The 14,681-nt window shown below is 41.2% G+C and overlaps 1 protein-coding gene across 4 annotated transcripts in view; it reads right to left on the reverse strand.

Annotated features, from left to right (window-relative positions):
- The window catches only part of CHL1 (cell adhesion molecule L1 like), a 219,231-nt gene that overhangs the window by 24,411 nt on the left and 180,139 nt on the right, over window positions 1-14,681 (reverse strand). For all 4 annotated transcript variants that reach the window (XM_053600236.1, XM_053600237.1, XM_053600234.1 and 1 more), the window contains 3 exons: window positions 9,930-10,096; window positions 7,280-7,445; window positions 1,697-1,821 (listed from right to left, as the gene is read on the reverse strand). In XM_053600236.1, the coding sequence (XP_053456211.1) occupies window positions 1,697-1,821; window positions 7,280-7,445; window positions 9,930-10,096 (458 nt within the window). The remainder of the gene's footprint in view (window positions 1-1,696; window positions 1,822-7,279; window positions 7,446-9,929; window positions 10,097-14,681) is intronic.

A 14,681-nucleotide genomic window follows, 5' to 3' on the forward strand; every position in this document is an offset into this window, starting at 1 on the left:
ATTTATTTCATGCTAATATAACTGTTTAAGCTCAGGTGTCCCTGTTCAACAGGTAACTTTTCCGTATAGAAAGATTCAGAGTCTTCTTTCTTTTAGAAACTAACCTCCTGGCCATGTGTTTCACTTGAGATGTGCTGGCCCTTTGCTTCACTTCAAGAGACCCAGCCTGTGTGTCCCTTTTTCATCAGTCTGCCTCAGAAGAGACTGAATTTCTTCCTCATAGTCTATATCACCACACTCTTTGTTAGCAACCTACCTGTGTACCCACCAACCACAGTGCTAAGGCGCCAAGGGCCTGGTAACAACTGTGATGAGTCTAGACATATGATAAAGGAATTTGGGCAAAGCCAAACGCTTCTAAGGAACATCAGCCAATGAAAGGCAAGACCACATGGTGCCCACTGAACCAGAATAAATAGTAACTGGAAAATATATCCCTAACTATCAGGGTCACTGCAGATAATTAATTAATAGCTCACACCAGTTCAGGTTTTTCTAAAATTTTTAATAAACATTCTTAAAATGGTACAGCCAGGCTATCTGGGGGGATTGGCTGGGTAGAAGGGACTTGAAATACTGGTGGGGAGGTAACAGTTACTAGAATCTTATAGAAGAAAAGGAATGATGTGGACCTATAGTTCCAGCTACTCCGGGAGACTGAGGCAAAAGAATCATTTAAGCCCAAGAGTTTAAAGTTGCTGTGAGCTGTGACATCACTGCACTCTACGGAGGGTGACATAGTGAGACTCTGTCTCCAAAAAAAAGAAAGGAAGGAAGGAAGGAGGGAGGGAGGGAGGGAGGAAGGAAATATACAAATGATGGAATGATGTGGAGAAAGCCCCTCTGAGGAAGCTATGACTTTGGCAGTAGGACAAAGCCAGCCAGCCCGCAGGGAAAGAAGAAAGAGAACACACACCCCCACCCACCCCTCTACCCCCAAGGATCCCTCTTGGCTGAGCCGAAGGAAAGCTAGAAGGCTAGCTGTTTGTTGATATTGTCCTTACAAACCAGGCTTCTAGGTCAAAGAGCTGGTGCAGAGTGAATCTGGAAGGGAAACTGGAAAACATTCAGCAGATGGTCTAAGAGTTTTAAACACTAGTGATTTCAGAGGTAATTGCATTGATTACACCAGTGGAGTGTGCACACTGTTTTCTAATGAGCATTATCGTCTTAAAAAAAAATAACAAAAACAAAGGCATTCTTCTACTGCACACTGGAAGTCCCTTTCCTGCCCTTGCTGCAACCCTCAGAACTCAGTCTATGCCTCTGGCTTAGAGTATGGCCCCTATGCATCCAGCTCTGGACCCTTCACTCTAGCCCATCTTTATTCCTCAACCCTGTTTCTCTGCACACCAGAAAAGGGTAGCTCAAAAGCACTTTGAACTTGAGTATGCTTTTGTTTTTCTTTAGTCCAATAGCAACATTTACCTCCCACTGCTATTGGCAACCTTACTCATGTAGGGATAAGAAATTAAGCATTAATTAATTTCTTTTATATGAAAAGAGGAGAAAGCATTTAAAAGTCATGTTACTTTTTAAATGAATAATTCAAATTCAAATAATTCAAATTCTACACATAATTAATATATGTGTAGAGGCTCATATAATCACTGGCTTTATTGCCTAGGAATAATGGGATTTAATCAGCAGTAGAGACAAAAAAGAACAGAGATTTCTCACTAGTTAGTGCACTTACCAAGGACGGTTAGTTGAGTTACAGTGGCAATGCTATCGAGGGCAGTTTGAGCTACACAGGAGTAAACACCTTGGTCCTCTAACGTGACATTAGATATGGTCAGATTAGCTCCATCAATAATTATCCTACCAGAAAAAAGAGGAAGTGAGTACATGATTAGGGTGAAAACAAACAGTAAAATGCAATCCTTTCCAAAATGTATAGTCCCCGTGGAAAACAAATAGAGGAAGCATGAAGAAAACAATACTACATAATGCAAATTTGATTAGAGAATGCCACAGATAAAACCTAGAGAGAAAGCATTATTCAAGCATTAACAGATGTCTACATAGCTGTAAATGGATTCACATTTTTAAACAGTTAGGCAATCTGACCATCTGTGATGCATGGGTCACTGATGGGACTGTGTGCTGCCTAGCATGTTTAAAGGGCACGTTATACTTACAATAGCCATCTCGGAATAATTCTTAAGGTATGCTTAGAAAAACACCTACACAGAAGCAACTAGGGGGGTTCTTACAAAGGGAGATTTCTGAATCCCACTCCATTCCATAGTACTACAATAGCTGAGATGCAGGCTTATAATCTCTATTTTTCACAAATTTCATGTTTCTCTACCCCTCCATCTTCCAAGGATAACACACATTAAGATCTCATTAATAGAGCGGTGCCTGTGGCTCAAAGAAATAGGGTGCCAGCCCGATATACCGGAGGTGGCAGGTTCAAACCCGGCCCCAGCCAAAAACTGCAAAAAAAAAAAAAAATCTCATTAATAGTTTGGGTGACAAAGACCCTAAAAGCCCTGACTTCACCGCTGTCACTCCATGCTTGCAACAAAATTGTATACACTCCTCATACATTTGTACAAATGAAGCGGGGGGAAATCTAACAAACTGTGATTCCTTTGAACAGTAGATGGCAGTCTAGCACTTCTTTTTGCAAATCATTTCAACTAGTTTTTATCATCTGTTCTACCTTTACCAGTTTATAATCAGGTTTACTACATAAAAATTACAAATATAAATTATGCCTTTACCCTATACTTATGTATTGTCTACAAGACTATTCGAACATTTTTTTAAGTTCCCCTAAATTTAAAATATAGTCCATCAGTTACTATTTAGTTGAAATAAATTAGTCTTATCCTTATTGGGAGAAAGGGAGATATTTGTATAAATGCAATTTTTTAATTTTTTTTTTTTTATTGGTGGGGATTTATTGAGGGTACAATAAGCCAGGTTACGCTGGTTGCATTTGTTAGGTAAAGTCCCTCTTGCAATCATGTCTTGCCCCCAGAAGGCGTGGCACGCACCAAGGCCCCACCCCCCTCCCTCCTTCCCTCTCTCTGCTTTTCCTTCCCCCACCATAACCTTAATTGTCATTAATTGTCCTCATATCAAAATTGAGTACATAGGATTCATGCTTCTCCATTCTTGTGATGCTTTACTAAGAATAATGTCTTCCACTTCCATCCAGGTTAATACGAAGGATGTAAAGTCTCCATTTTTTTAATGGCTGAATAGTATTCCACGGTATACATATACCACAGCTTGTTAATCCATTCCTGGGTTGGTGCAATTTTTAAATTCTGATAAAAATGCTAATAATTTTGAATTACAGAAAATCACTTTAGATTTCAATAAAATTAAACATGGCTTTGTCTTTTGATTATAAAAAGAGTCAGCCTCTTCCTTCTGCACCAATACCTGAACAATTTGCCAACCAGTGTGACCTGGTATTGATAGTTAAGAATATCCTTAAAATCAGTGTAACCTGGCTTCAATGTAACCTGTACCCTCAATGAATCCCCAACAATAAAAAAAAAAAAAAGAATATCCTTAAAATCTCAGATGTGTTAAAACTGACATAAATTAATATCTCAGTCCATGTTAGTTGTATGTTCACTTGATACAATATCAGAAGGCTGCACGCATGGACAATTTTTGAAAAAATTTACCTTCTTTGGTAAAGAAAGAAAGTTTAATAGCCTTTTGAGATCGGGTTTTTATGCTCTGTACAAAGCTACTCATCCTTGAGGGTTACTACCCTGTTTCCCCGAAAATAAGACCTACTTACAGGAAAGATAAGACGTCCCCTGAAAATAAGATCTAGCGCATCTTTGGGGAGCATACCTTAAAATGAGACACTGTCTTATTTTCGGGGAAACAGGGTAGGAGCTGAAATCTTGTGCCCTGCCACAGGCTGCTTCAAGCTAAAAAGAGCCTTCATGACTTTTTGGTAACTTACTGTTGCATTAGGCTCCTTTTTCAGTTACACAAACATACCTTAGCAGTCTCAAGTTCATAAAGGTTGACTGACGGGCTGGCTCTTGAAACTTGGTGAGCATGGCATAGCCTAAGCATCTTATTAAAGATTTCACGACCCCGTCTCAGTTCAACTTTCAAATCAGAAGATTTGGAGGTAGGGCAAGGGCTGCTGCATCTGAACGTGCAGTCTAGTTTATTCTGTCACACGTCAGAACCTGCCAACTATTTGCATTAGAAAGGACACGCTGTATTGTGCTGCAGTAATGAACAGCTCCAAATTCTCTGCCTACAACATTTTCTTACTTCTGTCTCACTCGGTCTTCCCATTACAGGTCAACTGGATTCTGTTCAAAGAAGACCCGTCATTACTACTCTCATAGAAGATGTTCTTTGGCTTCCTACCTTCAGGTGGGTCTGAAACGTCCCCTGTTTGTCTTTACCTGTTGAATCACCTCACCTGAGAAAACTATCTCCATCCTCTGCAATATCCAGCCTGCGGGTCCCTAAGCCAGGTTAACCTTCATTGCTGTCTCAGCCTGTGCCGTCACGGGTCTCAGTTCCATTAGTTATTATTTGTATAACCTTGAACGAAACATTGAGCCTAATTCACCTTATTAAAAAAATGGGGTTAACAATATTTTCTTTGTCCTTAGGAGAAGTAAATGAGGGAAAGCACAAAAAGTGATTAGTGTACACAGCTTGGTGTAATATATGCTCAGAGAGTGTTACTAATAATATTAATCAAATTGATTTCATTCATTTCTGCTTTATCACTAATCACATTTCTCACGGCTGATACATTAATGTCCCAAACTCCCACCCCTCTTGCCCCTCTGCCTCTTTGCTTGAGCAAATTACCTTAGTTCCTAATTTGTTAGGAAGAGACTCTGCACGATGAGAGCCTCGTCATCTCTGCATCTCCATCTCTCCCCAGCCCCAATTTATTGGGCACCATTTCTGAAGGGAAAAAAGCTGCCCTTCCTGGATGCCAAGGATAGAAGCCTCCCACTGTGTTTTTATAGCCTGTCCTCCCACGCCCTCTTCATCTTCAACATATAACATACCCCTCCCCCCCCAACCACTGTGGTCCCCTGAACAGCTGGGGCCTTCACTTGGCCCTCTGTTATGAACCATCTTCCTTACCTTTGTTAAGCCCTGTATATATTTTTAAAAATGGTTTTGTATCCATGCTCCATTTCCCTTTCATTACAGTAGCGTGTGTCTATGGCTACCTGCAGGGTAGAATTCCATAGGAGATCCCTGTGGGCCATTTCGGGCTCCCTAGTTGCAGTGAGGATTAACAGGGGACGGCATGTGCAGGAAGTACTGACATAATGTGAGGCAGCCGTGGATACATTAGTCTGGAGTGGCGGGTCTCAGCACTTAACTACACCCCTACACATGAAAGGGGACAGGAGGGAAGGACAGGAAGATTTCTCACCTCCCATTGTTCACTACGTACATTTAATGGGAAATTTCTAGGTAAAACTTCTGTCGCTAGTCTAGTGATGAGGAGAAAGTGTCCCAGAAGAAGGTAGGCAACATGGCTGTTTCCTGCAAATTTAGTGGATGTCTATGCTGTCTCCTCCTTGCTAGATTTCCATGCCTGCTGCTGCTGGCAGCAGTCAAGACCAGTCAGTAGCAGTCACAGCTAGCCTCCCCTCCTCCTGGGGTCTCTTCTCAGCTAAGGTCACTGCCCCTCACCCACTCCCCCATTTGTTTAAGGAAAAGCAGAAGAACATCTGTGTCATTGGCTGAGTCCAGTTGGACAGCCAGAGTTTCATCTGAGTGTCAGCCCATATCCTGCAAACACTGTAAAATTGGACCATATGGCCACACAAAGAGGACCACTGGTGTTTCTAGGGTCGGAGCCTAAAGGTATGGCGTGTGTCAAAAGGCGTGAGTCTCTGTTTCCCTTCGTAACCATAGCCAAGAAATCACATGGAGGACCCCAGAAAATCAGGCAGTAGTGACAAAAGGTATACAATTTAGGCAGATCAGAGCAGGTGGCAGAGCAGCTGAGTCCTAGCCTGAAGCTGGCGATCCCTGCTACAGGTGTAACCTTTAGGTGTGTATAATTAACCTCCTCTCATTTCAACAACAACCAGTCAAATACATACACTGACTTTCTGCAAATCTTTAAATACAGTACAGGAAAGAGAAAACCAATTAAGTACCAAGGCTGAGACCAAAGCCTTTGCATTAAGGTGGCACACACATAAATACCAGCAGAAGCCCAGCAAGTGACAGAAATGAGACAGGTGACTGAGGACATCAGTAATGCAAATCATAGCAGGGGAAGAGGACTGCACACTTAGCATTGTCTCAGTGCTTGACATATTAATTGGAAATATCCCTATGAGGAAAGTAGCTTTTTATTTTATAATCAAAATTATATTATATAATAGAATGTAAAACTAAGGCATGGCGACGTCAAACAGCTTGTCCAAGGGCACAGACCTCATAAGAGACAGAGCTGGGATTCACACTCAGATCGCTGAGCTCCAGAATCCACATTCCCTGAAGTCGTCTCATCCAAGGAGATGAGACGACTTCAGTACCTGCCTATCTGAAGACTTTCAGATTCACTTTTCCAGAGTGATGAATAATAAGACCTAACTGCATGTAAGATGTGGGTTCCAGATGTTCAACTTTTACCTCTGTTTGGTATCAATGTAAAAGGAAGTAAAGCTGACCTTCACCTGTTTGGAAAGTAGACATTCAGTAAATATGGTTTCTTTTCTCCTGTTTCCATGTGCTTCATATTGTTTAGTGCTAATTCGTGGCCACCCACACGTTGTTCTGTATTCTCCCTTCTATATTTTTTCTATATTCTTTATACAGAGATTGGAAGATTTTTAAATATACTTGTCAGTATTTTCTAGCAGGAAGATAGACTTGCATGCTATTGGAAATTAGAGAAGAAATAGGCTTCACTTCCTCTGGGGCTATGGGAAGATGCGGCGGCTCTGTCAGACATGAGAGAGGTCAGTGGCTACATCACCAGCAGTACCAACTGGGTACTCTGGTGACTCTGAGATAGCCGCAGCTTCCAGATACTTGGATTGTAGCCACAGGGCCACGTGATCATGAACCCAAAAGATTAACACGTGGCCCCCTAGGTGCCTAGCTCCTCCAGTCATCTTTTGTAAGATTCATGCAATAAACCTGCCTCTACCTAGGGTGGCTTCTTTTTCTGAAATATATCAGTCAGCTTTTTGTATTCTACTTCAGTATGAATCCTTTGGAACACTGTTTTGAAATAAAACGTGGTCATCCAAGAACATATTAAGACATGTGATACCAGTTTACCTACCTGCCATCTTCTGTGCCATTCATTTCAAAGGCTTCTCCATCTTTATTCCAGGACAACTTCAAACTGTCTTTCAAATGTGAGTCACATTTGCTTTCACAGTGTAATTCAAGCACATGCAATTTGGGGATACGAGGATTCTTAGGAGAAACTCTAAGTTTTGTAGCATCTGTTTTTACCAAACAAAAAATGTTGGTTAGAACTGTAGAAGATAGCTTCCTTGGTCACTGAGTGCCCGCACTTTAATCAACCGAGGCTGTCAATATGATCATCAGATCCTCATGCAATATTGCCCCCATTATAATTTTCTAACACCATTACTTTTTATATATCATTACTTTCCATCCAGACCTGTGCATCTAACAAATTCAGGCAGAAGTGTCAATTAATAGATCAGCAATTCCCCTCACTGTTTCTTGGGCAAGGGGAATAAGCAAAGTGTGAGCACACAAATGTCTCTAGATATTGAAAATAATATAATTTCTCCTCTAATGCTTCTGGAATCAAAGCACTTTTTTAAAGAAATACTTGATTTTCTCTTAACATGCTTCTCAGTAAGTCAGAAAGCTGAGGTTAAATGTGAAGGGCCATGCATGGATGAATTATGAACACAAAGGTGAGGAATTAGAAAGTAAACCAGTGAAGGTTACTGCAGTAACCCCACAGCCAGGAAGGGAGCCTGTATACTGTAGGCACTCAGCACAGCCTGGCTGAGTTTCTTGTTGACTGAGTTCTTACAGTGACACAGTGACTGAATTGGTAGAACCAACAATATGAAGCTCAAAGAATAATACCGTAGCTGTCCAGAAAAATGTTTGTTTCACTGAGATCATTCCAATGCATACAATCCTCACTGTTCAAGGCTGCATTAAAAGTAGGTATCCCTTCAATGTGACACTTGGCTCTTGGGGACCCACTCAAAGACCCAACTGAGTAAGCTGACCTCCATGATCACACTCTAATAACCGCTATCTACAAGAAACTGATTAAAAACCAAAGGTTTAAAAATTGATAATTTGGTCTCCCAGGCATGAAACTTGAAGAGATGATTAAATTCAATTAACTTCAAGTGAATCATTAAACATCCTATTCCTACTTCTAAATTTAATGTCAGAAATTCACTTAATAACAATAGGCCCCATGTAATCAGCACTTCTGTGTTTACCAGCACTCTACTAAGAAGTTCACCTCCGTGGTGTCATTTTATAATTATCTCAATGAATATTAATCTTCTCACCCTACAGAGAAGAAAATCTAAGGCTAAAATGGGATCAAGTGAAGAGACCAAGTTTCCCTAGCTGGTAAGGGAGAGAATCAGGCTTTGAACCTAAATATGGCTGAAACCAAAGCTCATGTTTTCAGCTACTATTCAGCCTCATACTCAACTCCACTTGCCACATTCCTTTTTTATATGCACAAATTGTTTCTTTTATCCCTTATTGATATGATTTATATGTATAATCCTTACATATAAAAAGGACAGCGGAACACACTGAAAGTTTATAAACTTGCCAACTCTATGGCCACTAGCAATTTTGAGGTCCACTTTGGGCCAGACGCTGCATTGGGCAATAGGAATGCAAAGGTTTACTTAGATTCCAGGCTTCATTCTCTTTGACTCTGAACCTGGCTGAGTTGTTTAATCCTGATAGAAGTTTACTTTTTGAAGTATATAACAATCATCTTCACTGATTTCATAAGGGCATCTTGAAAATTGTGCATAGCACTTGAACATGCAGAAAGACATCACAGATTAGTAGACAGCATGGGAGAGTATTTGTGTGCTTTAAAAACAGACTCCTTGGATTGGTATAATGGATAACTCTAGGCACAGAAAGTGGCAAATACTATAAAATAATAAAAGGATATAAGGCAGAAGAGAAGGGAGAAAAAAGAAATGGAGAAAAGAAGGAAGGAACTGTGTGTATGATGAAAGAGAGAAAAAGAAATACCAAGGCATCAGTTGAAAACAGATAATTGAACAGATGATTTGATAATCGGACAAATAAGTACAGCCTATGTCTAAGTAGAGGTAGGTAGCTGGCTGAGATACGGACTTAACAGAAGAAACACTAATCCTCCCTACTATTACTGTAGAACCTTTCTGTTCTTTGTATTTTCCTGAAAAGTATTCTCTGAGCAATATCCAAATGAAAATTCTGCAGGCCAAGAGACTATTAGCAGCTCCTAGGACTTTGTTCTGAAGAGAATGAATAAAAAGTTGTTTAAGACTCAGAAAGAGAATAATAAATCTCATACTGTCATGCCTCAGTCTTTATAAAGCTGAACTTTTATGAGTTTCCTGAATTTTTAGCTCAAAGACTTGATTGCCAGTGACACTGCCTTGTGTTGTTTGAAATAAAAGACAGTGACAAAAATATATCAAAGCAGAGAATTTTAGAGATTGCCAGTCATCCACCACTAAGAATGCCTGGCTCCCTCCGAAAATTGTATAAAGCTATGTACACACCATTGGCATACCCTATAATTCTTGTGATAGTCTTTTAGAGGAACATAATCTAGGAACTTTAGAAAACGGTCTACAAAACTTTAACAGGTGATCATACTCAAATCATATTATACCAGTTGGAAAAATAAAGATAGGCCAAACCCATGTGAGAATTCATGCAAAGTAACAGTGAAATAAAAATACTTCTAATATCCAAATTGGCTGTGACTGCAGTTTTTCCTATAGCATTTTCTACCCAGCAAGAGTATGACCCAGCGTCGTCTTCAGTGGTGCTACTGATCTGTAATGTGCCGTTTTCATGGATACGGTACCGCCTGCCCTCAAGGGGTTTTGCTTCTTCCACCTTCTGCCTGTGGGCATAGAAAGCATGAGTCAATCTTGAGTACAGCTGAATTAGATAGTTTTTTTGGTACTAATCACTGAAGTCATTCAGGCTAATCCCTTCTTTAGGAGCTTGGAAAATCTTATAAAATGTTCCATTGGGTTTTATATTTTTCTCAACATATCTCATCCACTTGACTAGACTGTAACTACAAACCTCCGAGCCCAGGCTCTAGGCCTCTGCTGTACTTCTCAGAGCTACCAGCATCATTTTGCATGTGTCCTCCGAGCCTAATAAATATTTTCTGGCTTATTGATGGTGAACTATTTAGTTAATGATTGCTGCAGGGTACTAAATGGGGAAGCTAGTAATTGAAAGAGATAATGAACCTTTCAAGCCTCCTACTGTCCAGGGAAACATTGGTTATTTGGAAATATTATAAGCCAGGAATTTTTGTCTATCCTGTGGACATAGATACATTTGCCCTCTCACCCCCAGAGCCATTTTCGCCTACATTCATCCATTTTCTAAGCATTTGCTGCCATGGCTTGATATACCCTGCGTATTTCACAGTAAGTGACTGAACTAAAAAATGCAGAGGACAAACTGGGGTTATTGTCCACACAGGATGTCACAGGGCAGAGACTAGGGTGATGTTAGTGTGGGTACTAGTCGAAGATACAGTATTTAAAGGGGTGCAAAACGTCACAGTAAACAAAAAAGTAATGTTTTAATGGAGTATTTTTTTAAATCAAAAATAATAAATCTGACCCTATACCTGGGCTCACTTGTTCACTCTAAACACCAAAGCAATGGAAAAATTGTTTAAAAACAAATTAACCCAAGTTTTTTCCATAACATAACTAATGCGATACATGATTATGATAGCAATTAATATAGCATAATGAAAATCAAGATGAGAGGGCGGAGACAAGATGGCTGACTGAAGCCAGCTTTCCACAGAGGCTCCCGGCCAGAAGGAGAGTTAAAGGACAGAAATTTAGCAACTAACCTGGTGAATTAGAGCTGCATCAAGAGAGAAGGTTGAAGAACACACATCAACCCCGCCGAGTCGAGCTGTGACCCCAAGGATACAAACAAAAGGTACAAAATCCATCACCAAGCAGACACGAGTCCCCTCCCCCTTGAGAATGGCTCGGAGTGCCTCACAAACAAACGAGCAGAATTCAAAGGTCTTCCCACTATACTCCACGGAAGAGACCCTCTAAAAACTGGACCTACCTCCCCTAATAGGGTGCAACGGCATTCTCCTGCCAGGCATAAAACTGTATAGAACTGTAAATATTCTCTACCTGCAACTCTGAGCTCCCAGCACTCCCCTCCACTCTCATTCTGAGGTCTAGAGGCCTGTCCCCCAGGAGTCCAGATTCTTGGGTGATTTCTCGAGGGGTGTGGACAGGGCCTAGACTGCAGCTGGTCAGTGCTGATTCTGTGGCACAGGAGTAAGGAGAGGATGGTTGGCTGAGAGAGAACCATACCGGAGCGGAGATGCCCGGAGGCACAGAGCAACAGCCATTTTTGGCAACATAGGGCTCACTCCCAGATATTCTGAAGCCACATCCCCTGTCTCCCTGGGCAACCAGAGGAGGCCGGGCATCTTCTCAGGTGGCAACCACCATGGAACAGATCTCAGATGGAAACGAAGGCCCTGTGAGTAAAGGGTTTGCCTGAGGCAGTACTGGCCTGGGTGGAGCACAGGGACTAGAAACGTATGCGTAGAGCCAGAAAGTTCAGAGGACAGGGCTGACACAGAGGACCGCTTTACTGAGCCTAACATGCACCCAGCCCTCAGGGGATCGTCAGCCTATAGAAAAAGGAAGGCAAAAGGCTAGAACTGACAGCTAACCGAATATAAACCTACAGGATCAAAGACGGCCTGAGGCGCAGGCTCTGGGAACTCAAAACAGCTTCTCTTCTGCAGGGGAATTTAGCAGGGTCAGAAACAAATTCCCGCAAAGTTGTTCTGTTCTGTTCTGTCAGTAACATCAATCAGGGGCAGGACTGGAACTGGGTGAACACCCCCCAGCCTCCCTCAAGTGCCCGAGGTTGTCTGGCCTCACCTCCCCCTGATAGATAGAGACAGAGCGCAGCGGCCTGGCTGAGCAGAAATAGATTTCCTTGTGATTCAGGCAGGTGCAAACACCTAGAGTATCTGTTCACTAGAGGCAACTGGGTCACAGTCCTGTGGGGCTATCAGTGACTGGGTGTGACAGAGGTGCAAGGTGGGGAAGGAGGCATCAACCTGCCCAGACTAATCTATTTGCTGGTGGGTCCTCCTGACTCCACGGAGCACTGGAGCAAGCCATATCTGAGTTGTCACCAGACCCCTGCGATCCACTTGTCAGAGACCCTTTAAACTCTCCCACCTGAGACAGGTGCTGACTGAGACTATTGATTAGGACCTTCTGAACTGAGCCAATCGCCCGAGGACTATTCAAGTGGTGGTCTGGGTGTGTGGTTGTAGGAAGGTTTGATTTTCCTTTTCCAATTGTTGCCTGTGGGGGGCGGGGTAACTTAATTGGTGGTATTTCTCCACAGCTGTAACTTCAACCCAAAGTAACTGTTTCACTAGTGTTGAACAGAGACTAGCTGAAAACAAGACAGAACCACTTAGCCCCACCACACCAAACAGTTTCTCCAGTTTCTCAGGCCATTGCACTGTACAGGTCCTTGACAAAGCTCCAGGGGAAAAATCAAATGGTGTAAAACAATCATGGGGCAGAATCAGTGGAAAAACTCTGGTAACATAAATAACCAGAATAGATGACCCCCCTCCCCACCAAGCAAATATATGGCAGATGTAACTGAAGATCCCATTCAAAAACAGCGCGCCGAGATGTCAGAAATCGAATTCAGAATTTGGATTGTAAACAAGATTAATAGAATGGAGGAAAATTTGGAATTAGAAAGTTAAGCAGCAATTCAAAAGTCGAAATTAGAAATTCGAGGAGAAATTCAAACATTGTCTCAAGAATTTAAGGAATTTAAGACAAAACCACCAAAGATTTTGAAGCACTGAAGCAAAAATTTGCAGCCCTCAAAGATCTAAAAACTACAATAGAATCCCTCAGTAACAGAGTGGAGCAAGCAGAAGAAAGGATTTCTGACATTGAAGACAAAGCCTTTGAACACTCCCAAACTCTCAAAGAGGAAGAGAAATGGAGAGCAAAAATGGATCATTCTCTCAGAGAGCTCTGGGATAATTCGAAGAAGGCTAATATCTGCCTCATTGGAATCCCTGAAAGTGATGAAGTGGTCTCGCAAGGCGCAGAGGCCCTTCTCCATTAAATTATGAAAGAGAATTTTCCAGACATGCCAGGAGATTCTGAAATTCAGATAGCAGATAGTTTCAGAAGCCCAGCATGACTCAATCCCAATAAGACATCCCCCAGGCATATCATAATTAACTTCACTAAAGTTAATATGAAGGAGAAAATTCTGAAAGCAGCCAGACATAAAGAAATCCATTACCTACAAAGGGAAGAATATTAGAATGACTGCAGATCTCTCTGCTGAAACTTTTCAAGCCAGAAGAGGGTGGTCATTGACTTTTAATCTCCTAAAGCAAAATAACTTTCAACCCCAGATCCTGTGTCCAGCTAAACTGAGTTTCATTTATGATAGAGAAATTAAATACTTTAATGACATTCATAAGTTGAAGAAATTTGCCATAACCAAACCAGTTCTTCAGGATATTCTCAGACCTATCCTCCATAATGACCAGCCAAATCCTCTACCACAAAAGTAAACTCACTCAGAAACTTTGGATCAAACTCCAACTTCCACAGTGGCGAAAGGATTAAAAATGTCCACTGGACTTTCAAAACACTCGACACCCAAAATTTTACCAGACTCATCAATATTCTCCATTAATGTGAACGGCTAAAACTGTCCTCTAAAGAGGCACAGGTTAACTGACTGGATACAAAAACTCAGGCCAGATATTTGCTGCATACAAGTGTCACATCTTACCTTAAAAGATAAATATAGACTCAGGGTGAAAGGATGGCTGTCCATATTTCAGGCAAATGGTAGTCAAAAAAAGCAGGAGGTGCAATTCTATTTGCAGATACAATAGGCTTTAAACCAACAAAAGTAAGGAAGGATAAGAATGGTCACTTCATATTTGTTAAGGGTAATACTCAATATGATGAGATTTCAATTATTAATATTTATGCACCCAACCAGAATGCAACTCAATTTATAAGAGAAACTCTAACAGACATGAGCAACTTGATTTCCTCTAGCTCCATAATACTCGGAGATTACAACACTCATTTGGCAGTGTTGGATAGATCCTCCAATAACAAGCTGAGCAATGAAATTTTAGATTTAAACCTAACCATCCAACATTTGGATTTAGCAGACATCCACAGAAATTTCGTTCCAACAAAATTGAATACACGTACTTCTCATTAGCCCATGGAACATACTCCAAAATCAATCACATCTTAGGTCACAAGTCTAACCTCAGTAAATTTAAAGCAATACAAATTATCCCTTGTATCTTCTCAGACCACCATGGAATAAAAGTTGAACTCAGTAACAACAGGAATCTGCATGCTCATAGAAAAACATGGAAGTTAAATAAC

This window comes from Nycticebus coucang, chromosome 8 (genome assembly GCF_027406575.1).
Source record: "Nycticebus coucang isolate mNycCou1 chromosome 8, mNycCou1.pri, whole genome shotgun sequence".
In the NCBI taxonomy this organism is placed as follows: domain Eukaryota; kingdom Metazoa; phylum Chordata; class Mammalia; order Primates; family Lorisidae; genus Nycticebus; species Nycticebus coucang.